The sequence below is a fragment of the Drosophila tropicalis genome, unplaced genomic scaffold, assembly GCF_018151085.1.
Source record: "Drosophila tropicalis isolate 14030-0801.00 unplaced genomic scaffold, ASM1815108v1 contig_878, whole genome shotgun sequence".
Taxonomy (NCBI): domain Eukaryota; kingdom Metazoa; phylum Arthropoda; class Insecta; order Diptera; family Drosophilidae; genus Drosophila; species Drosophila tropicalis.
This window is the reverse complement of record NW_027173374.1, coordinates 17,308,469-17,332,501: the sequence shown is the minus strand read 5'-3', so window position 1 is coordinate 17,332,501 and position 24,033 is coordinate 17,308,469. Positions and strand designations below refer to the sequence as shown.

General features: G+C 39.7%; 1 protein-coding gene across 1 annotated transcript in view; it reads right to left on the bottom strand.

The window, feature by feature from the left end:
• The window catches only part of side (sidestep), a 68,690-nt gene that overhangs the window by 13,720 nt on the left and 30,937 nt on the right, over positions 1–24,033 (bottom strand). The window contains 12 exon segments of the mRNA XM_068301468.1: positions 746–960; positions 1,515–1,665; positions 2,435–2,491; positions 2,493–2,584; positions 4,469–4,607; positions 6,691–6,827; positions 7,855–7,990; positions 9,028–9,197; positions 9,280–9,492; positions 9,603–9,713; positions 9,787–10,001; positions 11,282–11,414. Coding sequence (XP_068157569.1) covers positions 746–960; positions 1,515–1,665; positions 2,435–2,491; positions 2,493–2,584; positions 4,469–4,607; positions 6,691–6,827; positions 7,855–7,990; positions 9,028–9,197; positions 9,280–9,492; positions 9,603–9,713; positions 9,787–10,001; positions 11,282–11,414 — 1,769 coding nt within the window.

Below are 24,033 nucleotides of genomic sequence, written 5' to 3'. Positions count from 1 at the left end.
TCGTCATCATCATCATCATTATCATCATCTTGGTCGTCGTATACTTTGCGCTTGGCTACTTTGCTAATAAACTCGCCCGACAAGCGCTTCATCAACCAACCCAGCTCATTCTACTTCTCCTCCTCTACCCCTACTGTCATCCCTTTCCCATCTTCTCTCCCTCCTTTCTATTGCTTGTTCTAAGTTGTTGAAAGCAGCCAAACGAAATGAAATGAAATTTTCATATGATATTCTCTTTTACGACTGACAGAGATAATTTAATAACTCAGCATGCATTCGCTTAGGGGGTGAGACCAAAAAAAAAAAAGGAAGTACAAAATGATAGACATAGCCGAGTTGGGTCGAATGGCTAAAAGGCTTGCCCTTGCCTTCTCTTCATATGAGAGAACTTATAGCATTAATTATGTTGTCCCTTTTACGCTTGAGTCGACCAGGACATCAGCAGCAGCAGCATCAGCAGTCTGTTGCCGGCAGAAGCTGCAGAAACCCCGCAGCAACCCTTAAATATTTATTAATAATTCAAGCAGAAAAGTCAAAGGACATGCACACTAATTGACCATATGGATTTCAAGTGAATTATTGCCAAGCTTCTGCATCTCTGCTTCGGGCTGTTAGCTGGCTTGTAACTAAATTTTAATTTAATCAAGCAGCTAACAGTTTACAATATGGATTTATTTAATTTAGTTAAAGTCGAGTTCAGTTGAGTTGACATGAATTGAGTTCTTGTTTCCCATCCATTCCTTACCTGATCATTCAGCGTGGATATCTCATTGTCAATTGATTCACCAAATTGTCCACGAGGTAAGCCAGCAGCGGCCGTTTCGCTGGCATAGAGTAAATCTCCGCCAACAACTTCCAGCATAAAGTATTGCGAGAGACCGCCATCACTGCCCGCCATACAAACTACCTCCAGAACGGTGTCGTTGCGCAATTCGCAAGCTTTTGGTGCCTCAGGTGGATCTGCAAGAAATAGAGAGAGAAAGAGAGTGGGAGAGAGATATAAATAGAGTCCGCTTCCTTCCTTCGCTGCGCTATCGTTATCGTAATTGCATGAAAACCCAAAATTTTCATCGCCTTCAAGCGGCAATTTTGAGGTAAATAAAGGCGTGCCACAGTTTGCATTAATAACGCTCAAATTTTGGCCGAACTGGCAATAATGGCACAGGTAATAGTAGCTAGTAGTCTAAGCTGATGATTATTTGCAAACATTTTGGGAAAGGAGAAGCATGCAGTTTCACCCAGCAAACAGACACACACACACACAGGCTAACTCGCCCCGGCAATTATGTAAGTAGATCCTTATGTGTGCATAAGAGATAGAACTCAGACCGACACCGACACTCACACACATACAGAAACAGACATCGACACCGGACAGGTGGGACAAGGACACAGATGGGGACGGCGTCTTGCTTAAATTGCGGCACAAGATGGAGGCAAATATCGAAAGCATCTTCAGGTAACGGCAATGCCAACAACTTCCACCTTGCAGTTGCACTTCCTTTTATACTTACTTGCTGGTAGTATGTGAACCTGACAGGGCGTTGTCTGTCTGCCAACCGCATTGCTGGCCCAGCAAGCCAGTGTTATTAACTCGGAGTCGGTTTGCGGCAGATACGTCACCGTGCTGGTCAATCCATTCGATTGTATTCTCGAGTTGAGCACCTGTGCGGCAAGAAGAGAAAGGAAGATGAAAAGGATTAGACTCCTTCGTTCGTTCGTTTGTTGGTTGGTTTATTCTCTTGTCCTCCCACTTCCTCCATAGAACTTGCCAGTCAGGCAAAGCATAAATATTTGAAGGCAAATAAGTTTTTATGGCCAAACGAGAGAACTCCGAGCAAAGTGGAGTGTAGTGCAGAGCCAAGGATAAGTCATTCTTTTGGCCCAATGGATTTTCGTGCAGATTTTCAAATAACTTTTGCGGTAAATAAATTACTTTATTTATTGTGCACAGCTGTTCAAAGTGCGAGAGCTATCCTAGACAGATAGACATACATACGTTTATCCGTATGTTTGTATGAATGTATGTCCTTTCCACTGTCAGCTTTGCACTTCCTACTCCTGGCATCTAAATGGTTTGCATTTTAAATGATTTCGTTTCCGATTCCTCTATTCTGTTCTACTTTGTTCCGTTTTCTATGAACTAAAATTTATTCTGATTAAAATTTAATTCAGTCACGTACAATGTCCGATTCCCGTTTGGCTTTTGTTGAATGAAAATCCCAGACAACCCTCAAGTATTTAGCACAAGTTGTGCTAATGGTGACTTTAACTCGACTTCAAGTTTGACTCTGACTCTGGCACCAAACAACCAACCAACTGACACAATTGAGTTGTGCACGTTTCCATAGCATAATTGCAAGAGCACAGAGATACAGAGTTACATAGACATTTGGCCTGAGGTCTAGAAAGCGAAAGAGAACTATGGACTTACCGGCGACACGTTCCTTGTATTGTTGTATGTCCAACTGAATCTCACCGATTCGGGGGGGATCGGCATCTACCTCACATTTCACCTGTATCGAGTGCATGTTGATGGCTCCAATGGATGTTTGCTCAGTGCCTGGCTTACAGCGTGGCGAGACTGAAAATACCAAAAGCAAAACAAAAGTTAGAAATATGTACATATATAGAACTTTGGGGTAGGTAAAAGCAAAATTTTCATTTGAGAATTTTTCCATTACGCTCCCGTTCCCTTTTTGGGGTGAGCAAACAAACTCGTCTTGTCTCTAAGGGCTACCAAAAACGAAGATGAGAGAAAAATACATACAAAAAAACAAGGAAATCCTCCAAAGGGAAGAAGGCAGAAAGAAGAGTCAGAAACATAGCCTTGAGCATAGTAATTAACATGTTTCCGTTTCACGAACGGAGCGAGATTCATTCAATCTCTCTGTCTCTATCTTTCTCTCTGCCTCTCTGTTAGCTGATGTCTTGTGGCGCGGCTAAGAGTCTGTGGGCCAGGTATTGAAAGTTGGCAACAGAAAAAAAAAAAAAAAAAAGGAAAGCAAAAGGCGGAGTTTCGACTTAACTTTCTCTCTTACCCTGTTTGGGATTGTAAAATGGGAACAGATATACACGGAAGCTGATGTGCTTTGCCCTCAAGGCAATACATATAAATATGCTTGTGTGTGTGTTTTATTGTGTATGTGTGTGTATAGCGGTGAAAGCCGCCTTTAAAATGTAAGTCACGCCAAGTCAGATAAGCATTTTCAGCTTTATTACTTGGCGCTTTTATCACAAGTCAACTGCATTTCAGTTTTCAAATACTTAAGCCAGCCTCCAGTCTGCCTCCGCCCTTTCCTCTCTCTGTCTGCCTTTTTGTCTGCCTGGCTTTCTGTCTGTCTGTGTGTGTAAGTACTTGTTGCTATTTTCTTTCATATATGAGAAAAAGTTACCTAAGACTCAATTCAATGACTTGAAACTTTCATAATTCGAAATATAAACTACTTAAACTGTCGTATAGAAATGAAATGAGGATACTGAGCAGAGTGAAAGAAAAAGACAGAGAGAGAGAGCGGGACGAGAAAATGCATTACAGCTTTGCAAAAGCAATAGCAGTTTTCCAGCACAAAAAACGAAAAAGAAAATTTGCCAGTCGAGAAGTAGTATGATTATGTAAGGATACACTCCTGTTTAGGGGGCAACAACAACAAAGACCACGAATTTTCAATGCAAAAGCAAAGCAAAACTTCTTACAAACCATACGCTACCCTTTCCTCTTCGTTTCGCTTAGTCCCCCCAACTTAGCAAGTAAGCATGTATATATAAGTATGGGTAAGCAAAAAGAAAATCCGTGCTCTTTGGCTTCTTCTTGTTCTTCTTTTCTGTGTGTCGTTTAAAGTTAAATCTTCATCGATTGCCAAAGAAAAAGAAAGACTATGTTTCTCTGTAAATGTGTAAGTGTGTTTGTGTGCTTTCTCAGTCTGATTTATGCAGCCAAATCGCTTGTATATGAAATCCACATTAATCACAGCATAAAAATGGCCAAGGGCTTTTGCGGCTGCGCCTCGAGTCCAAGTTCGAAAACTGTGAAGTTTATGAAAAAGTTAACAGAGCAAATATTGCTCCGACTCTTGAATTTATAGGCGAGCGAAAAACTTTTTGTCTGCTCGTGTAAATAAATCAATGGAGGTTATTTAGAAGGAATTTTACAATAGTAAACAAGGCACACACACGAATACAACTCCAGCCCTTAGCAAACACACATCTACAGATTGTAGCATCATGCATCTTTTTTGGTGGGTTTTTTTGAGCAATTTCCTCATCCGTTGCTGCAAAAGTTTCTCGCCGAAATTTTATTTCTACACCAATTGTAAAGTTGTGTGATTTTTTGTATTTTATTTCATTTTGGCAGCTTCCGTTTCCGCCTTGCCATGGTATTCCAACAAGATAGTTCGCATTATTATATGTACATGGTAAAAACTATATATGTATATACACCAAGATAATATTCTATTGCTCTACTTACATTGCACTTTAAGAGTCAGACTCGAACTACGCGTTTCGCCCTCCGTGTTGGTTGCCCCACACGCATAAGCGCCAGCACTCTCCCTTTCCAATTGTGTCAGGTGCATTATTTCCGTGCTCTCGCCAGACATACGCATACCCTAAAAATAGGTACAGAAGGTATGATATCAGTAAATAAATAATAAATATCAACTGTGCCTCAAAAAATAGGATAAATTGTTGCTGGTAAAGCAAATTTGTGGAGGATCAAAATATGTTGCAGAACTACTGAAACTTAATATTTAAAAATTCAAATACTTAATACTTAAAGGTATTGAAGGAGAAACCGATAAAGAAAATACATAAAAATATATAACAAAAGAGAAAGTTAATACGAGAGTAATTGTGAGTGGGGTTGAGTTTCATGCAATTCAAGAGTCCTCAGACAGTCTTCAAACCGGGTAACCATTCCCCCCCAAAAACCAAACCACATCTGTCCACTTGGAACGTTAATGCGAACTACGGCCACAATACAGTACTAAATTTTTGGCAATGGGGGAAATTCGAGTGCTCTATATATGATTAGCTATGGGGCAAAAGCATTTCAGCAAACATTCGCTGTGGTTAGGCAAAGCCGAAAGCAACCACTAAGTGGTGCGAATTATTCAAATGCAAAATTTATTAAATGGAATTAATTTTGCATTTTGGCACATTTTAACCATTGTTTGGTCAAATTATCATTTTAGCAGCCATTCAATTGAAAATTCAATTGTATTGATAACGAAATCACAGTCCGGATACATTGGGTTGTCTGCTCAATTAACACGGCAATAATTTGACGTTTCGTTTCGTTTCGATGAATTTAAAGGCTATGGGCACAAAGAGGGGGAGGAGAGGGATATCCTCGCCATTTATATAGTAAATTCAATTAAATTATGATAATGATGCATTTTAAGTAGCTTATGCAGAGTATAAAGTAATTTTTCTTTTTTTTTTTTTTTTTGTTCACCAATCATATTGTTGACAGCTAATTTGTGTGGGTGTATGTATGTGTGAGCATATTGCATGATTTGATTATTTATAAAACTCATTAAAAATTCCAAAATGAAATAAAAGTCAAACTGATGAAGTGAAATAATTACATTTTGCAATAACCAAAAGCTAACGCGAAAAGTCACTTTAATTTCATTTCCCTTCTATTAGTTTTTTGTTATTTCACTTCTACTGGCAGCTGGGCCATGAACTTTAAAGTTTTCAGTTCAATGAAAAAAGATTCCCCGCTCGCTCTCTCACTCCTCACATAACAAAAACCATCTGAAAAAATGATAAACAAAATCTATATGCCAAACTGACGACGACTCAACAAAGTGACAAAGTTTTCGCTTCATCTGATATTTTTTCTCCCCACATCTGCTAACTTTTTTCTTCACTTTCTATTCCCTTTTCTTGTTTGCTATTTTGCTCTTTTTTATAATTCTTTGCCTTTTTTGCTTTTTGCTAAGTTATTAATGCCAAAAAAAAAAAAAAGAAAAAAGGAAAATCGAAGTGTCCTGAATATTGAAAAGTTTGTCATTTTGTTAGCCACAAAATGCTTTTGGTAATTTGTTAAATGCACAGCGGACACGGTACGCGGAGAAGAACAAGGAAGCAAAACTATGAGTTTATGGCTTTTCCTATGAAAAATGATGATTTGACCATGTGGACAAAACTGTCAAAGGATGTCAAAATCATGCGGTTTAATAATAAAAACCCCAGACAAAGTTGAAGTCAAAGGCAAAGGCAAAACCAAAGCCAAGGACCATTCTGTGGGTCAGTCCTGTTTGCTTTTGTCACAATAGAAACAAACACGCAAACAAAAGGAAACCATCCGGGAAAGGACATATGGGAAGGGATAGACGAAGACGAAGTGAATGATTCGCTAACATTTGCTGGTTTATTTGTCGCATGATTAATAGTTAAATAATTTGCAACACGAATGAACTTCAATGGACATCACGAGCCAATTATAAGACAGTTGAAAAATGAGCAAAAGATTTCTTCTGCGGCATGTGACGCACATACATACATACATACATATATGTGACACAATTTTTGTTGGTTAAATTTAATGAAACCGCAAAGCATCTGCTTAAGTTGCCGCAAGAATGCTTTGTTCCCCTACCTCTGAAAAAGAAAGAAAATGTACCCCCAAGAAACGAAGGTATCTCTGTGATGGTGGGCGTCAGCTGTTTGGTTTGGACTTACATTCTTGAACCAAGAGTAACTGGTAACCGGAGGCCTGGCATCTGCACGGCATTTAAACGTGACATTTTGGCCCTCAGCTCGTGTAACCACTCGACTGGGATCCTCATTGGCCAAATGCACGGACACGGTGGGCGGATCTGCAAATCGAATGAGAGAGAATCGAGAATAAGTGAGTAAGTGCCCAGGGCATTCAGCTTAATGAGTACTGCAAATGGCTGGAATCAAAGTCAAAATAATAAACGGCAATGGCTCATAAGGTGAGAGGACCCTGAAACTGGCCCCAAACTCTAAGAGCCATTGCGTAATGTAGTTAAGTCCAGCTGCTGCTGATGCGGGAGAGAAAGGCGCCTCTTGACCACACGCCAAATGGGGACTATTAGTTACGGTTGTAAAAATCTAATACGCTTAGGAGACTGGCGCCAGTCCGGTTGCTCGGGTCGGCGGTCGGGGCAAATGTCAATGGCGGCCTACTAAAGGAAAGGACGACGATGAACGCCTGACATTTATGGTGAATTATTTAAAATGGCTCACAAAATGAAAACCAAATGAAGTTGCCAGAGGGAAAGAGATGGGTATGGCCTCTTTTGAGTGCAGGTAATTCAGTTTGTGCTTTGTTGCTGCGGCAGGAGTAATGTAAAACGGAAACCGGAAGCGGATGTTGCAAATATTATGGAGGACAGGAATGGCAGCAGCAGCAGCAGCTACAGAAAGCAACACAAAAATGAGCAAACGAAACATAACAGTGAAAATTTAATCAAGACAAGTCGAAGCACAGAAAACGACTGCAACGACGACGACCGTCAATGACGACGACGATGGCAACTTGGCTGCACTTTATAAGCAGCTTAACGAAAGGCGGCCAACAGGTTGGTATTGCCCCAGAGCTAAGGTCAGCTCCATCCTCTGCTCTTTAGTCTAGTACTTCATTTTGCTGTGGCTGTGGCTGTGACTGGGTTTTCTAATCAAATTATGTTTGCTCTGTCCTTAATATGCTTCTAATTGGAGTTGCCAGGGACTCTAACAGGCTGAGGTCTGCGTCTATGTGCGTCTGCGTCTTGTTATAATTGAAAGGATAGCAGCAGCAGCATAAGCAGCAGGCGTAAAACAAGTTTCGGTTTCAAGGAAAATCTCTTGGTTTTTTCTTTTATTTTTACCACTACTTACATGCCACACGTATAATACGTTTGTCCTCGATGGCGCCACCAGAGAACCAAGGATTCGTGGCGCGACATGTCAGTTCCGCATTGTCATTTTCCGATGTTACCTTCAGGGTCAGTATGCTGGTCGTAATGTTGGCATCCTGCAAGGGGCGAGAGGGAGAAAGATGGAAATGTTAGCAAAGATGCTATAACATAGAGAAGGACTTCTGTTTCTTGCATGGACTTTTCAAAATAATGAGACGAATTTAAAGGTGACCAGTATTAAATTGCTGGGAAGCAACACACACACACACACGTACGAAATCTCGAAAACCCGTGTCTTAGCAAAGAGTTCTCGAATCTACTCTTTTCAGACAGAGACATGAGTTGTGCGCCTGTGTGTGTGTGTGTGTATGCGAGTTGACTGGAATGGATTCTCTTACATAAGGAATCGGTTATGCACGAGTTGACTAATGCCTGGCGACGTTGCCCAGTTTTCCATTCGATGTGTCTCTATCCATTTACATGGCATAATTAGAAAGCGAAAAAGGCAAATGCCAAGAACGAACTAATGGATACCGAAAACTGAGTCGACAGACCGTCGTTCGGTCGTACGGTCAGTGAGTTGGCCGTTTTGCTAGCCTGGGTCCTCACTCACTCGCCTTCACTCGTGCTGCATGCAAGCTGATAAATTTCAGTTTTCGGTTGAAAGAGGAACAAAAAAAATTACCCTCCATTTGTAGACAACTGTTACTGCTGCTGGGTCTTGCTCGGGCTACATAAATTCGAATAAAAATTCGCATATTAGTCGAGCGAAAATTCATTCTCTCTCTACACTTTTGGTCTTTGTCTTTTATGCTGCGCCTGGCATCGAGTGCAAATTTGCGCAATTTTGGCAAAGTCGAAAGTTTTTCCCCTAGTGCAGTTCATCAAAGATGAAGATGGCCAAGTAGAGAAGAGTTTGCCTTGGCCACTTGAAGTCAACTTGTCTGGTCTGTTGTAAAACTTTGTCTTGCTGCTCTCTTTTTTTTTTTGAAAGGGAGGAGGCAAAATGCATTTGACATTATTAAGCAAAAGGAGTCCCTATCAAATGTCAAACGCACTAAGCAAATTTGCCGTTGTCCTGGGAACTATGACAATAAACGAAACTTTTACTCGAGAGAAGCAAATTTTTGGCGGCTAACTGCGCGACATTTACCTCTTTGTCATTGTGGACAGTAACTTCGGCATTGCGTATGGGTTCACCATCCAAGAGCCAGGCAATTTTCGCAGCCGGATATGAGCCCCAGGATTCACAGCGAATGGGCACAGGATGTCCAGCGGTCAATAGGTCATTCGGCGTAATGATCTTGACGCGTACGGGTTTTACTATGCAAAAGAAGACATCAATATAATTATATATGTATATATATCGCACATTTATGGCAAACAACACGAGAAGAGCACTCACAGTGAACCTGTACGGTGACATCCTTGGTGACAGGCTCAACCAGCCGAGTGCCCTGGGCGCGGCACTCAATGCGCGTTCCATAATAATCTCGTGTGGTGGTGCCAATCAACAACTGGTTAACCATTACAGTGGCTCCCTCCTCAACCGAAGTGTGACTGGTGCCAATAAGTTCGATATCATCGCGCCACCAGGTGACCTTGGGTGGCGGACGTCCTGCCAAGTAGAATGAGAAGGAGAAAGGCAAGTTACAAATGTCAATGGCAGATGCTGTTGGTGTCACACGCAACTGTCGTCGCCCACAAATTGGGTCAAACAAGACTCACCTCCCTTCACTTGACAGCAGAGAAATAGCTCATAACCCTCTCGAAATGGCCCAGCCATTTGAGAGATTTCCTTGCCTTGTGCATCAAAGATGCGTGGTTCTTCTGGCGGCACTAAAAACCAAAATCCATATTACAGTCTTGTGAACTTTTTCATTGCTGATCTTGTCTCTATATCTTTACTTACCAACTAAAGTTAGATTGTGCCTAAAATTGCGAGTAGGCGAGTTAAAGAAATCAATGCGACATCGATAGACGCCGCCATCTTCGGGCTTCACATCGTTTATTTGCAAGCGTGAATCTTTGGGATTATCGCCAATGCTGAAAAATAAACGTTGGCCCAGATCGCTAGCTATAGCCGCATGTGGAGCCAATTTTACATTGCCACCCCGCGAGTCCAGACTATGAAACAGAGAAAACAAATGAAAAGAAGGTTATATAAGTGCGTGTACAAGTGTGTGGGCGGGGCATGTAGCGATTATTAGATGTCATAAATAAACATATGCACAAAAAGAAAGAGAGAGAGAAGAAAGCAACCATAAGACGACTGCCCTGGCGCCCAGGTTCGCATAATTTACGGCCATAAAAAATTACGCTCAATTTGCACACCATGAGCCATGGAGCCATCATCATGATGATGAGAGGAAGAAAGGAGGAATACACTGGAGTGTCGACAGTTGTAGAGTGTTTTGGTGTGTGTGTGTGTTCGTGCCACGTCGCGACTTTGGCAGCTTTCTGCAAATTGCAGTAATTTGTTGCTGTTTTACTAAATTACTCTGTTTTGTGTCAGGGCAGTGCTACCATTTCCTTTCTCACTCTCACTATAACCCCATGCAGAACCCTGGACCCCCCTCTATCAGCTGCTGCTGCAGTTTAATGGGTATTGAGCGCTTCACCTGCATAGCTAAGCGCCGAATCCTAATAATAAGTAGTTACCGAGAGGGCCAACTACTTAAAATGCAAGCCGCCATTTTCCACAATTTATATTGAAAATTTATTAACGCAAATTTGTAAAGGCTTTTTCCTCACACTCACACATATGCAGAAAAAGAGGGTGACTCACATCAGTGATGTCAAATTTTTAAGAGCAAATAAAGCTGAATCAATCAAGGAAAGCAGCTCAAATGTGGATGAAAAGAAACAAAATCTGTATTATCAAGGATTTATTGGCATGTTTTCACAAGTCCATAAAACGTTATGCTTTTAGCTAATTTTTCAAGTTTTTCACACAGAAAAGGCCAGATCTGTTGGAAAAAAAGGCGAAAATGACAACACTGACAACTCACACTTACATGCGTGAAAATTTGCCATGCGGCAGATGTAATCGGATGTGCTTTACATTTATTATAACAAAGTGGATTATGACGCGACACATCCTTGCCACACAAAAATACACACACATCTCATGTACATTCACATGTTGTGCCGGAAGTAAGCCAAAAACACAGGGAACCAAAAGAAGACCAAACAGAAAAAAACACATGTAGCATACGAAAAGGGATAAACTTGCGCGATAATTTGCAAGAAAAAGGATGTTGACGATTATTTAACGCTTTTGATGAATGGCCAACTGGCATCTGTGTGAGTCTCTCTCTCTCTTTTAACTTCTCACTCTCTCTTTGTGTGTGAAATCAATTTGGATCCTTCACAACTCACTCACTATCGCTTTCTTAGTCACTCACCTGTATAAAGGTATGCCCGTTGTGTCCTTGAACCAAAGCAGCAACTTTACAGAATCCTGAGGCGTGGGTGGTGTCAAATCGCATGGCAAATCCACAGTCCTGCCCAAAGCGGCCCAGACCAAGCGTGCAGGTACTGTAAAGGAAAAAAAAGGGAGAATAAGTAAGAGTAAGAAAACATGAAAGATAAAAGTTCATTTTATTAGCCCAGGCAAGAAAACTGACGCCCCGAACAGCCCTTCCCCCTCCACTAAAAAGGTTAGAGCTGGAGGTGGGTCTACTAGGTAAGCAATTGAACCCTGCCTGAAAAGGAATAAAGAAAAAGAGAATACCTATAGATATATTTATTTATTATTTGCACTTCCTGCATGATTCTGGGCTGATTGTTTGTTATTTTAACACAAAGCTTCCGCTTTGCGATTCGCGACAAGACACGCCCCACTACTTTGCCACCCAACCCACACCGATTCCATTCATTTTGCTGTTTTTGTTGTTGTTACTGCTTCCGTTTGCCGGTTGTTGTCACCGTCGTCGTGTTTGATATTCTTTTTTTTAGGGGAAAATGGAAAATATAGGTACATATACCAAACACGAAATGTAAAGGAATACCAAATATTTATTTCCATGTATTTCTTGTGAATGTTTTCTCTTCGTTTAGTGTGTGTGTGTGTGTGTGTGTTTTTTTTTTTTTTTTTTTCTCTTTTGAGGCTCGTGTTTTGTGTTATTTTATTTGACATGGGCAACCTGTAAAATTTCCACATTGTTTCCGCCCCAACGGCTTCATCTATTTTTGAGTTCACTCGATTTTGGTTCCTAACATGTGCCTTTTATTTCGGGGGAGTTAGTTACTTAAATTGAAGCATTAGTAAAGACACCATTATATCTATATAATTCTTCTGCCCTACATAGTATCCTATGGAGATTTTTCAGGTTTTAAGATCAGAATTAGAACAAAGCTTCATTTAGCACTGTGCAATGCGCATTTTCAATGGTTTATCATGGTTTCTTCCCCTGTTAGCCAACATTCTAGCATCCTCTACACGATGCTTTCGTTTAGTATACGGACAAATATGGCGGTTGGATTATCCTGCCAATGCAATTTATCAATTCTTTGGCATTCGACAAGCTGGGCAAATATTTGCCAGTAGCAGTGCAAAGAGGACACCCAGTTAGTTTTAAATCCTTATGAATGGTGTGGAAGAAATAACATTCCATTCGTTTACTCTCTCTTTCCCTCTCTCTCTCTTTCTCTTTCTTTCTACATATATGTATCTGTCTTACATTAATTCTCTGGAGTGAAAGAGACTCTTTTGGGCATCAGGGAAATCTATTTTTAATTGGCTGCGGCAGTTGCCTAGTTGTTAGCGGCAATCGTCTGCTCGTTTTTCATGATTTATGCCTAAATTTAATTCTTTTATTGGCAGCCAAGACGACGACGTCGAAGTCAACGTCAACGACATCCTCTTTGATGTCCGCCACGCATTCAAAATGCGTTGCCTTGCGTTCTGAGCTCTGAGCTCTACCTGCGACCCAATGAATTTGTTCTTTGTTTTTGATGTTTTGTTTTGACACATCACATTATTTCCGTGTTATTTTTAGCCATAAGTAAATTACTCTGGCCCTCGCTTGCCATACAAAAACACAGAGGACTAGGCACCGATTTCAATTGGAATTTTTACTATCCAAATGGGGGCGAGGGCACTTGAATGTGTTTGGGTTAGTTTATTAATATTTGTGCATTGATGCATTTGACAGGCTCTCAACATGGATCAATTAATTTCCATCGAATATTGAGTGCTTATGTCTGTTGCTTCTCTAATTCTAATTCGAATTCTAATTCTGTATCTAATTCCAATCCATTAAGATGTATTTCCTATGAAAATTAAAAGTGGAAGAAAAACAAACTTTAAGTAGAATTACAATTTAAATTCTGTCGAGCGTGTGGGCGTGTGTGTTTGCCCTTTCACACACACATTGCGCATACGCAGCATGTTACAATACTTTGCATGCATAACACAGTAGGAGAAACCGCCGACAAAAGTGACAAGTGGAGTGGCAAACATTTCGTGCACCATTTACCTAGGGCTGGAATGAAATGGAATGAATGGCAGAGGACATCCTTAAGGGTACCCACAAGCCACATAGCCACAAGAAAAACATGTCATTATTTATGCACTCGACACTGTCGACTCCGCCGCCAACCTGAGTACCAGATCTCATACACCTTAAATTTCACCCAATCTTGTGACACCTTTCATCTTAAAGTCTAAAGATTCTTAAGTTGTGTAGTCAAATTTTCCTTTACTAAACTTTTTATACCATACACCCATAGGGTGAAATGGTATATTAAAGTCGCCAAAATGTATGTAACAGGCAGAAGGAAGCTTCTCCGACCCTATAAAGTATATATATTCTTGATCAGGATCAACAGCCGAGTCGATCTAGCCATGTCCGTCTGTCCGTCCGTCCGTCCGTCCAGATCTCGGAGACTATAAGAGCTAGAGCCACCAAATTTGGTATGTATACTCGTGTATTATGCACATGTACAGAGTTAATTGGAATTTCGGTCACGCCCCCTAAGCCCCCAGGAATCACATAAAAGTGTTTTTCTTAAAAAGTATGACAGCTAGAGACATCAAATTTAGTTTGTACACCCGATTAGTTGGCGCGCAGAAATTCATTGTTCAAACTTTTTGCCACGCCCCCCTTACGCCCCCTGGAATCACATAAAACTGTTTTTCTTAAAAAGTATAATAGCTAGAGACATCAAATTTGGTTTATATGCTCGTTTAGTTTGCGCGCAGAAAATAATTGTTTAAACTTTTTGCCACGCCCCCTTCCGCCCCCAGAATTTACATAAAACTGATTTCCTTAAAAACTATGATAGCTACCGACATTAAATTTGGTATGTAGACTAGCTTAATAGGCGCGCAGATATTGGCTATTTAAACATTTTGCCACGCCCACTTCCGCCCCCATAATTCAGAAAAAACCGATTTCCTCCTGTAGTTTTTTGACTATCGCATTCAAATTCGGCACAATAATTAATCTTATCTATTTCTACCAAACTATCAAATTTTATTGAAATCGGACTAGAAACATGTAAAATATGCGTATGAACGTATTTTACTACGCGGTCCACAAGGCCAGAATTGGACGTTGGCTAGTAGCGGCGCTAGAGTGCTCGTGTGTTTGTAGAGTGAGCGAGATAGCACATAGTATAAGACATGTAAAAACAATTTAATAGACATACATTTGGTCTTCGAAATTTGAAATATTTGTTTCACCAGGTGTATGGTATACCCAAGTCGACGAGTCGACTTACTTGCTTCATTATACCATACACCCATAGGGTGAAATGGTATATTAAAGTCGCCAAAATGTATGTAACAGGCAGAAGGAAGCTTCTCCGACCCTATAAAGTATATATATTCTTGATCAGGATCAACAGCCGAGTCGATCTAGCCATGTCCGTCTGTCCGTCCGTCCGTCCGTCCAGATCTCGGAGACTATAAGAGCTAGAGCCACCAAATTTGGTATGTATACTCGTGTATTATGCACATGTACAGAGTTAATTGGAATTTCGGTCACGCCCCCCTACGCCCCCAGGAATCACATAAAAGTGTTTTTCTTAAAAAGTATGACAGCTAGAGACATCAAATTTAGTTTGTACACCCGATTAGTTAGCGCGCAGAAATTCATTGTTCAAACTTTTTGCCACGCCCCCTTACGCCCCCTGGAATCACATAAAACTGTTTTTCTTAAAAAGTATAATAGCTAGAGACATCAAATTTGGTTTATATGCTCGTTTAGTTAGCGCGCAGAAAATAATTGTTTAAACTTTTTGCCACGCCCCCTTCCGCCCCCAGAATTTACATAAAACTGATTTCCTTAAAAACTATGATAGCTACCGACATTAAATTTGGTATGTAGACTAGCTTAATAGGCGCGCAGATATTGGCTATTTAAACATTTTGCCACGCCCACTTCCGCCCCCGCAAATTAAACAGAACTGATTTTATCAAAAACTAACAAAGCTAAAGTCACCAAATTTAGTATGTATACTGGCATAGTATGGGCGGAGAATTTATATATTTTCACATTTTGCCACGCCCACTTCCGCCTCCATAATTTAGAAAAAACCGATTTCCTCCTGTGTTTTTTTGACTATCGCTATCAAATTCGGCAGACTAATTATTCTTATCTATTTCTATCAAACTACCAAATTTCATTGAAATCGGACTAGAAACATGCAAAATATGAGTATGAACGTATTTTACTAAGCGGTCCACAAGGCCAGAATTGCCCGTTGGCTAGTGGCGGCGCTAGAGTGCTCGTGTGTTCGTAGAGTGAGCGAGATAGCACATAGTATAAGACATGTAAAAACAATTTAATAGACAAACATTTGGTTTTCGAAATTTGAAATATTTGTTTCACCTGGTGTATGGTATACCCAAGTCGACGAGTCGACTTACTTGCTTCATTTTTTATTTAATCAATTTTTTGATTTAGTGGCTATTATTTCTTCCGTATGAACTTATATTTGCTTCTTGCCTTAACTAAAATCTTGATTACTTCTCTACAACAAATGAATGAGAATATTTTTGGCAGCAATTGTCAGATAATAATGGTAACATTATTATGGGCAAAATCGCCTATAACCAATTTAAAACAATTTTAAAGTTAAATAAACTTTGCACACTAAATCAATAACAGACCTAAATTTTTTATAAAAATTTATCTAAAATAAAGTGTTGCAATAGCAAATAATAGAATAGAAAATCAACAAAAACTGTGTCGCTAGACCAGTACCAAATACAAAAACAGAAACAACAACGTTCACACTCGTTTAACAACATTTGAAAATAAATAGAGACTAAACCAAAATAAATGCTGCCTGGTTGGCCGCCTTTCAATAGCTGATGTGCACTTTTCTGTTCACTTTTTGCTGCGCATATAGAGAATTTATTAAATTTGTTTTTTAAAGTGAAAGTTGACACATTACGCATACGCCGCATTGAACGTACTGCGGTTTTATTTGTGTGTGTATGTGTGAGGGTTTTTTTGCGGTTTGCGGCACCTTTTTGCCTATTTGTACCACTCTCTGCTTAACCAGTTTCGTTTTGGGGTCAGAGACCTATTTTATATTATTTTTGCTTTTGTGGATGGGAATTAGATAGAAACATTTGCCAAAAGCACACAAAAGTCAATCAAAGGGTGAAACTAAGTTAGTTAATTAAATGCAATTAGTGCAAACTTTGCATAAATATGTATATGCTCTCGATTCTTATAACTATTATATCCACCTTCTTTCCTCTCTCAAACAGCCATTACCCCTCTTTATCTGCGTGTGTGTTGATGCTAATGAAAAGTTTATTTAGAGTGGTGGCAAAAGCCTGAACTGAAACTAAATTACAGGCAATTGCTAAGATAAATATTTGAGTTTCACTATTCACAGCAGCTGCCACGCTCAGCCCATATGCTCAGAGAGAGCTTTGGCTTCATTTCTCCATTTCTTTTCTGGCTCCGGGGACCAGAAAAACCAATGCCAAACACGCTTCTCGAAGGGGCATGCCTTTTAAATATTTTATTCAGACCGAGTTGTGCCTTTTGCTTGACTATGTTGCTGCTGCATGTTTCTTCTTTTTTTTTTTTTTTGCCTCTGCTTTGCCTTTGCCGCGTTGGGGCAAATTGTTTACATTTAAATTGTACATTATGGCACACACACACAAGAAGAGAACCGACCCGGCATGGCCACAAAATGTTTGCGAGTTGAGAACGAAAGTGGTTTGTGCCCAACCAGCCACGCCCCTTTTTGGCTAGTATAGTATAGTCAAAGTCGTCAGTGACCCTAATGTACTTTCTCACACTTTTTAGCATGCATTAAGGACTAGCCAACGTGACTTCCCCGTTCTCCTGTGTATGTGTGGGTAAGTAAACAAGTTTTAAAAATGCTTTACTTACTAACACTCAGACACTCGCACACACTTACACATACATACACTTAGTTGCTGCTAATATGCGTGTACATATATGAGTATTTACTTATAATTAGAAATGGCGGGTATGTTCCTATTGTTTCCTTTGACTTTTCCACTAGCCTCAACTACTTTTCTGTCTCTCTCTCTCTCTCTCTCTCTTCTTCTCTCTCTCTGTGTGTGTGTATGCATTTCCGGTTGCCATCATCTATGAGGTCGAAAAAAAAAACTTTGTAAACTAAGTGCTTTACCTACATGACTCTTGTGTTTTGCTTTATGCTCTTTGTTTGCCATACTCCACATTGCGACTTTCTCTCTTTTTTTCTTTGGCCAAAGGGCAAAGCTTGTTCAAAACTATTTTCAAAAGTCCAAGCAATGAGAATATATATTTATTATATGTCCAAGTATTTTCATTGTGTGTATAAGTGTGTTTGTACTCATGTTTAAAAATGGATGGCAAAAGCATTTTTGCCAAATTGCTATATCAAAATGCGGCGCCAGCAGCCAGTCAAGCAAGAAATGTTTACGGCGACTCAATTAGTTAGGTGAAATACATGTTGCCATACCCTGTATGTAACCAACATGAGTGAGTATATTGTGATAGAAAAAAACAGCAATTTGAAAACGCGAAGTATTGCTTAAAGTATTTATTGCTGGCACTTTTAAGTATTTATGGGCTAGAGGAACTAGAAAAATATACTATTAATATTTTTGGTTTTTGGTGGTAAAGATGTGAATTGTCGTCAAGTCAAGTATTGTCTAGGGTATCAACATCACTGAGGGGCTGTCGTAGGCATTTTTGTTTTTTTTTATGCAATGACATGAAATTAAATGACTTTATTTTTAGAGGACCTGAACATTAGTTTATTTGCTGTCTGATTAAAGTGTGAACTGTACAAATGGGGCGGCAAACATTCACAAAGAGCGAGAAAGGTAGCTAGAAAAAACTGAAGAAAATTTTTTGTTATTTTTGTTTGGTCCACCCACCGTTTCATCGAAATCCAAAGAGTCGTTGTTGGTTGTCGCTGGCGTTGTGGGTCAGCCTGGTAGTGAAAGTTTTCAAATTAAATTTTGCGACGCCATTTTCAATTAGAAAACTTCTTGGCCAAAGTCTTTTGCAGGAGCGCGCCTCCATCTACCCCTAGTTTTTGCCTTTCTCTCTTTCTGTTGCTCAGGTCCTTGCTGGTTTTTTGCTCTTCTTCGATACTGCCTCATCATTGGCAGAGGCAGAGGCAGCGGCGGCTACGGCAGCGGCATCGTTTGGTTTTCTAGCAGTTTGCCTTTGCTTTCAATTAAAATGCGTTCGCTGTCATTTTGGACGCCGTATTGCACTCGCTACGTGATTTAATAATAAAATACGAAAAATATTCCAGTCAGCGCTTTGTTGTCCTTGTTGCCGGCCATTACGTGGCTTTGTTTCTCGACTTTCCTCTTCTTTTCCATCTCGAAGTAAACTTGTTTTTGTTGTGCAACTGTTGCTCGGCCGTTCTTTCACTCCAAAAAAAATGGCCATAGCCCTTCGTGTGGGCGAAGCTGGTTCGAGATGCGGTCATTCCCTCGAGATGTGGTAGTTGAGAATAAAAACAAAAAAAATAATTGCCTACTTTGCAGCACTCGAATGATTTAAGCCCTTCGATGGTTTTAGCAGATTTAAATTGTAATCCTCTTATTACTGCTAACTTGTTGTTTCTATTAGTTTTTCCTCTAATTTTTTTAATGAGCTCCATTCCGTATATGTGCTCTGTTTGTGGTTTTTATTATTCTGGTTTCCTTGGTGAAATTAATTAAATTGGAATGAATATTATAAAGTGGAGCTCACTTTCAGAATTCAAGTGAATGCAATTACAACAATTTCCAAAACCATTGAAGTTAAGGTGTAATTTTGTTTTATTATAATTGCATTGCCATGGCCAGCTGGGTCAACAAGAACAATAACAACAACAGCAATCAGTAAATAATCAAACAATAAGAGAGAAAAAAACGAAATAATAGGGTCCAGTTCATTAGATCGTGCACTAATGGCAGATAAATTACTCGATTTCAATTATATGCAAACACTGCAATGCAAATTAGTGAATGAGCCATTTACATATACAATTTTTACACAGATACACCATTATCCCTCTCTCAGTTTACACGATGCTCAAGCTATACGACTGCGCTTTTGGCAAAAATGTATAATTTATCCTTTTTTAAATGTTTTCCATTTCATTTTGAAAAGTTTTAATTTCGAATTACACGAGTTTCTCAGAATCATATGTTTGTATCTATATACTACACAGTTATAGTCGTGGAGGTATATAAATTTGTGTGTGTTTGCATGTTTTGTGCAATGCGGCATGCCCCACGGCAATGCGGTGGCGACACATCTGCTGGCCCTTGACCAGTTTTGGTCATGATTCATTAAAGTTTTCTTTTTTGAACAAATGTAGAAATAACTGCTAACAAAATCGAAACGAAGACTAAATGCTCTCTAAGTCCCTCACAACTCGTCACCCCTTCTAGGATGTTTGCCTAATGTATCACAAGATTTCAATTATATGGCCAACAATCACAAGGGAAGAAGAGATGTGGGAGCCAGTTTAAAATTGTGAAAATGAGCAAATAAATTAAAATGGCAGAAAACAAACAGCAGCAGCAACAGCAGCCACACGGTATTTAAAAAGTAAAATATGGCAAGTGGATGCAGCAAAACATTTTTGCCAACGCAGCGTCGCAGCAAGAGCAACTACTGATGCGGCTGCTGGATGGTGCTGCAACATGCAACACATGCTGTGCAACATGACCCGTTGGCTGTTACTGGAGCTGTAGAGCAATGTTTTCCATTTGCCATGGTGAGGGACAGAACAAGTAGAGGACCAGTCAGTAAAAGGACACAGCCCACAGTGCGAGAGTCAGAGGGAGGTAGAGATGGAGAGAGAGTGAGAGCGAGGTAGAGATGGAGACAAAGACAGCAACAGAAGCTCGAATCTAGGACACTGCTGGGCTCTGAGTCTGACAGTGGCATGGCACATTATTTACACGCGTGTTTATTATTTTCAATTAAAATGCAGGGAGCAAATTTCATAGGTAAATAGCTGCCGCCCTTCCACCACACCCTTCTTCATGCTACCCATCATCCTGGTGACTCATTGCCCAGGCATTGCCCCAAGTGAACCAAAAAGATACAAGAAATAAATGAGAGATACAAAATAAAATACAAATAGTTCGCACGCTCAAAACTAAGGGGCAATTTATTTATAGTTTTTCTTATTTTTGTTCAAGTTGTCGTAAAATTGCGTAAATTTTGAATTTTGAATTTGTGCCAGTTTTTCTTGCTTTTATTTTCGATTTGAGATGAACACGAAACAACGAACAGCCCTGCGGCACACACACACACACACACACACACACACACACACACACGTATACATGGCTAGGAATGTTTATACTTCGACTAGTATAAATAAAGTAAATATATGTGCATATATATCTACATTTATTTAAGTTTATTTCTTTTTCTGTTGTACGTCTCGAAAATATTCCCCATGACACACAAGCGTGCTTAAAACATTTTTATGTGTTTTTAATGCAATTTAATTTAGCTTTTTCTTTATGGCTTTATACTATACACAAATAAGTTCAATGATCATATCATGTCAGCAAGTTAAACTGAGCAAAATGTTGTGATACCCTGTAATTAACATTGAGTAAAAAATATAGATAGTAGTCGGAATTGAGATCTTCGAAAGTAAAGAGTAAGGAGTAGGGAGGTAGAAAAATGATTAAGGACAAAGGGTTTGCATTTTAATAAAAACTCATCTCAGGCATTAGAATTTCGGCTGGCGATATTTACGTTCAAAATATAATTCCTAGTTTGATTTAGACCCATTTTGGACAGTTAAACTAAAGACTTGTTTCATAATTAAACACCATTTTAATGTTTGTCTTGGATTGAATATGATTTGTGTGTGCCAAGCTCACTTCGAAGTGTTTCAAAGTTGTTGGGCCATAGTTTAAACAAATGAACGACTGTCCATTTTGGGGTCTGCAGAAAGTTTTGTCGGCCATTTCTCAGTTTTTGCTTGTTTGCTTAAATTAAATTCTTAATGAGCAGCAATTGAAAAAAATGGTCGTCCAACGATTCAGTAAAATGTGTAAAACGAGAGAAAGAGATAACATGAAGAAAAAATGATAGAGGGAGACAGAAAATTAAAGCTTATTTGGCGCCACTTCATAAGGCAAAGGGACAGCCTTGCAACGGCAACAGCAGCAGTTGATGTTGCTGTTGCTGTTTCTGTTGCTACCGGCGTGAAAATCAATTTAATTGTAGCTGACAATTAAATTTACGCCGAATTAACAGCGACACTTTGCGTTTTTCCGCCAGCAGCAGTCGCGACACTCTTCATGCTCCAGGAGCAACATCAGCAGAAGCAGCAGCAATGGCGCAAACTCCACATCCCCATTCCATTCCAAATGGCTACTCCCTGACTGTGAAGCCCTCAGTTTCCACTCAACGTAGTCGGACAAATGTCGCGCTGATTTCTTGTCAAACAATTTTTTAATCAGTGTCGCTTCAGTAGCACTGTCCCCGGGCTTACCCCACGTCCCCCTCCAACCGACACTGTCTCAGCCAATACCTCACCTCTCTGGTGGTCCGACCCGATTGCACAAGAGTTGTGACTTTTAATTTCATTTGGCTGCTGCTGCTGTTAGTGGCGCCGCAGTCGTTCAGCATTTTCCCTGATGGCTGTTCTAGAGGCCTCTTCTTGTCCGTCCGTTTAACGTTCTTGAATTTGCCATTTAAATTTTCTCTTTTTTTTTTTTTTTGTTGTCTCCTCTGCCCTAGTTACCATGCCATGTCAGCCAGCTGGTCATGATAATTGCCTGCACATTTTCGGCAAACGTTAATTTTGACAGTGGCATGCCGAACAGCTGACTCATTGGAGCCACGACTGATGCTTAATTTGACAAATTCGCATGACGCCAAAGCCAAAGCCAATGCCTACATCAACGACAACGACAAAACGAAAGCTGGGCTAATTAGGCGCCCCATCCTTCATCCATTTATTAGTTGCCCTGTCTTCGCTTTGCATTTGGATATTTCCAAGAATTTCGAGCCGTTATTTTTTTTATGACACCAAAATACAAAAACAAGACAAGCAAAGTGCCGCCCGCTTGCAAGTTTGTTTGTCTTGCGTAAACAAATAATTAAAATAATGCGTCGAGGCCAGATCACCAGTTGCAGCTGCTACATTTCCATATTCATCCAGCCATCCATCCATCTGCAACTGCAACTGCATCTGTGTTTGCCATCAAGCGTAGCCAAGTTGTAGCTTTTGTTTGCTTCATGGCAAATAGCAAAGCAGAGCCAGATGCTGTTGCTGCAGTTGCCGTTGCCGTTGCCGATGTCATGGGAACTCAATATTTTGTGTACTTTGGCCCACTTTTTCGGCCTCTTTGACTGGCCCAATGTGTTGTGCATATGCCACACTGTGATAAAAAGTATATATTTTAATTCAAAATAGTTTGTTAGCTAATAAAAAGTATATATCGTTTTTTTGATACATCTTTTGAAATAGTTAATGATGGAAATGATTCTTGTTAACACCTTTTTATTGACTCTTTATTAAAACTTTTTATTAAGTAGGTTCAAAGTCATTTATGTAACCAAGATATCGTTGCAAAGTACATAGCTAATGAAAGATTTCTGACCAAGCTTGTACAGCATTTGGTCTTTTAGAAGCTGATCACCAATTGGCATCAAGCTGCATTTTTTCCTTTATTTCACTTTAAATAACGAATTGTTGCATGAATTTTTTGTCAGTGTACATAAAAGCTTTTAAGTGTTTGTTTTTGTTTATCAATGGGCCAGCTGTCGGCAACCTCGTTGTGACCCTCTTGCCCCCAGCCCCTCTCTTTGGCAACCACCAAAAATTTCTCGTAATTTCACTTCACTTGCTGATGATTGTTCATTTCTTTGTTGTTATTGTTGTTGTTATTGTTGTTGTTGTTGCTATTGCTGTTGAGTTCTAATTGATTTATTTACTGTGTGCGCCTGTTTTGAAATAATTGCATGCTAATTTGCTTGTTAATCGTTCTTAGTCTCCCCCACTCCCTCTCCTTCCACGACCCACTTCCCATTCACTGTATCCACCCCGTTGATATTACCCCGCTGGTTTGTAGCACAAAAGCAAAAGGCTGGGGCCTAGACCAATGAAGTGTGAAGCCTTGTTGTTGTTGTTCTTCTTCTTGTGCATTTATTGCTAATGAGCATGAGCATTAGATGATTTAGTATTGTCCCCAGCACACACACTGAAATAGAGCTCTCTTGTCCCCAGCACACACACTGAAATAGAGCTCTCTCCTTCCCTCTCCGCATAACGAAAGCAAACAAATAAAGATACACAGAGGAAAATATATCAACTTCAACTTGGCTTTGCTTGAATTAATCTTTGATAGGGTAAGTATCATGCATAAGCAATTTACCATAGACCCATATCAAATTTTACAAAGATATTTAGCATTTTCACCAACTTTGGCTCCCAAAGGTGGATCTATCTATAAATAGATAATAGCAAAACAGACTTTAGACTTACTTTCTTTCTCCGTGGATGAATATTTCATCTTGCCACAATGATTTCTAATATTTTGATCCAATTACTTTTATACTGTCTTTTAGTTGCTCTCTCTCTCATTAATTTATTCATTTGGTTTAGTTCCTATATAAAATTGTTTCGATTGGTGTTTTTGTGGAAATTTTTCAAACTGAAGTGATTTAATCTAAATCACAATTAA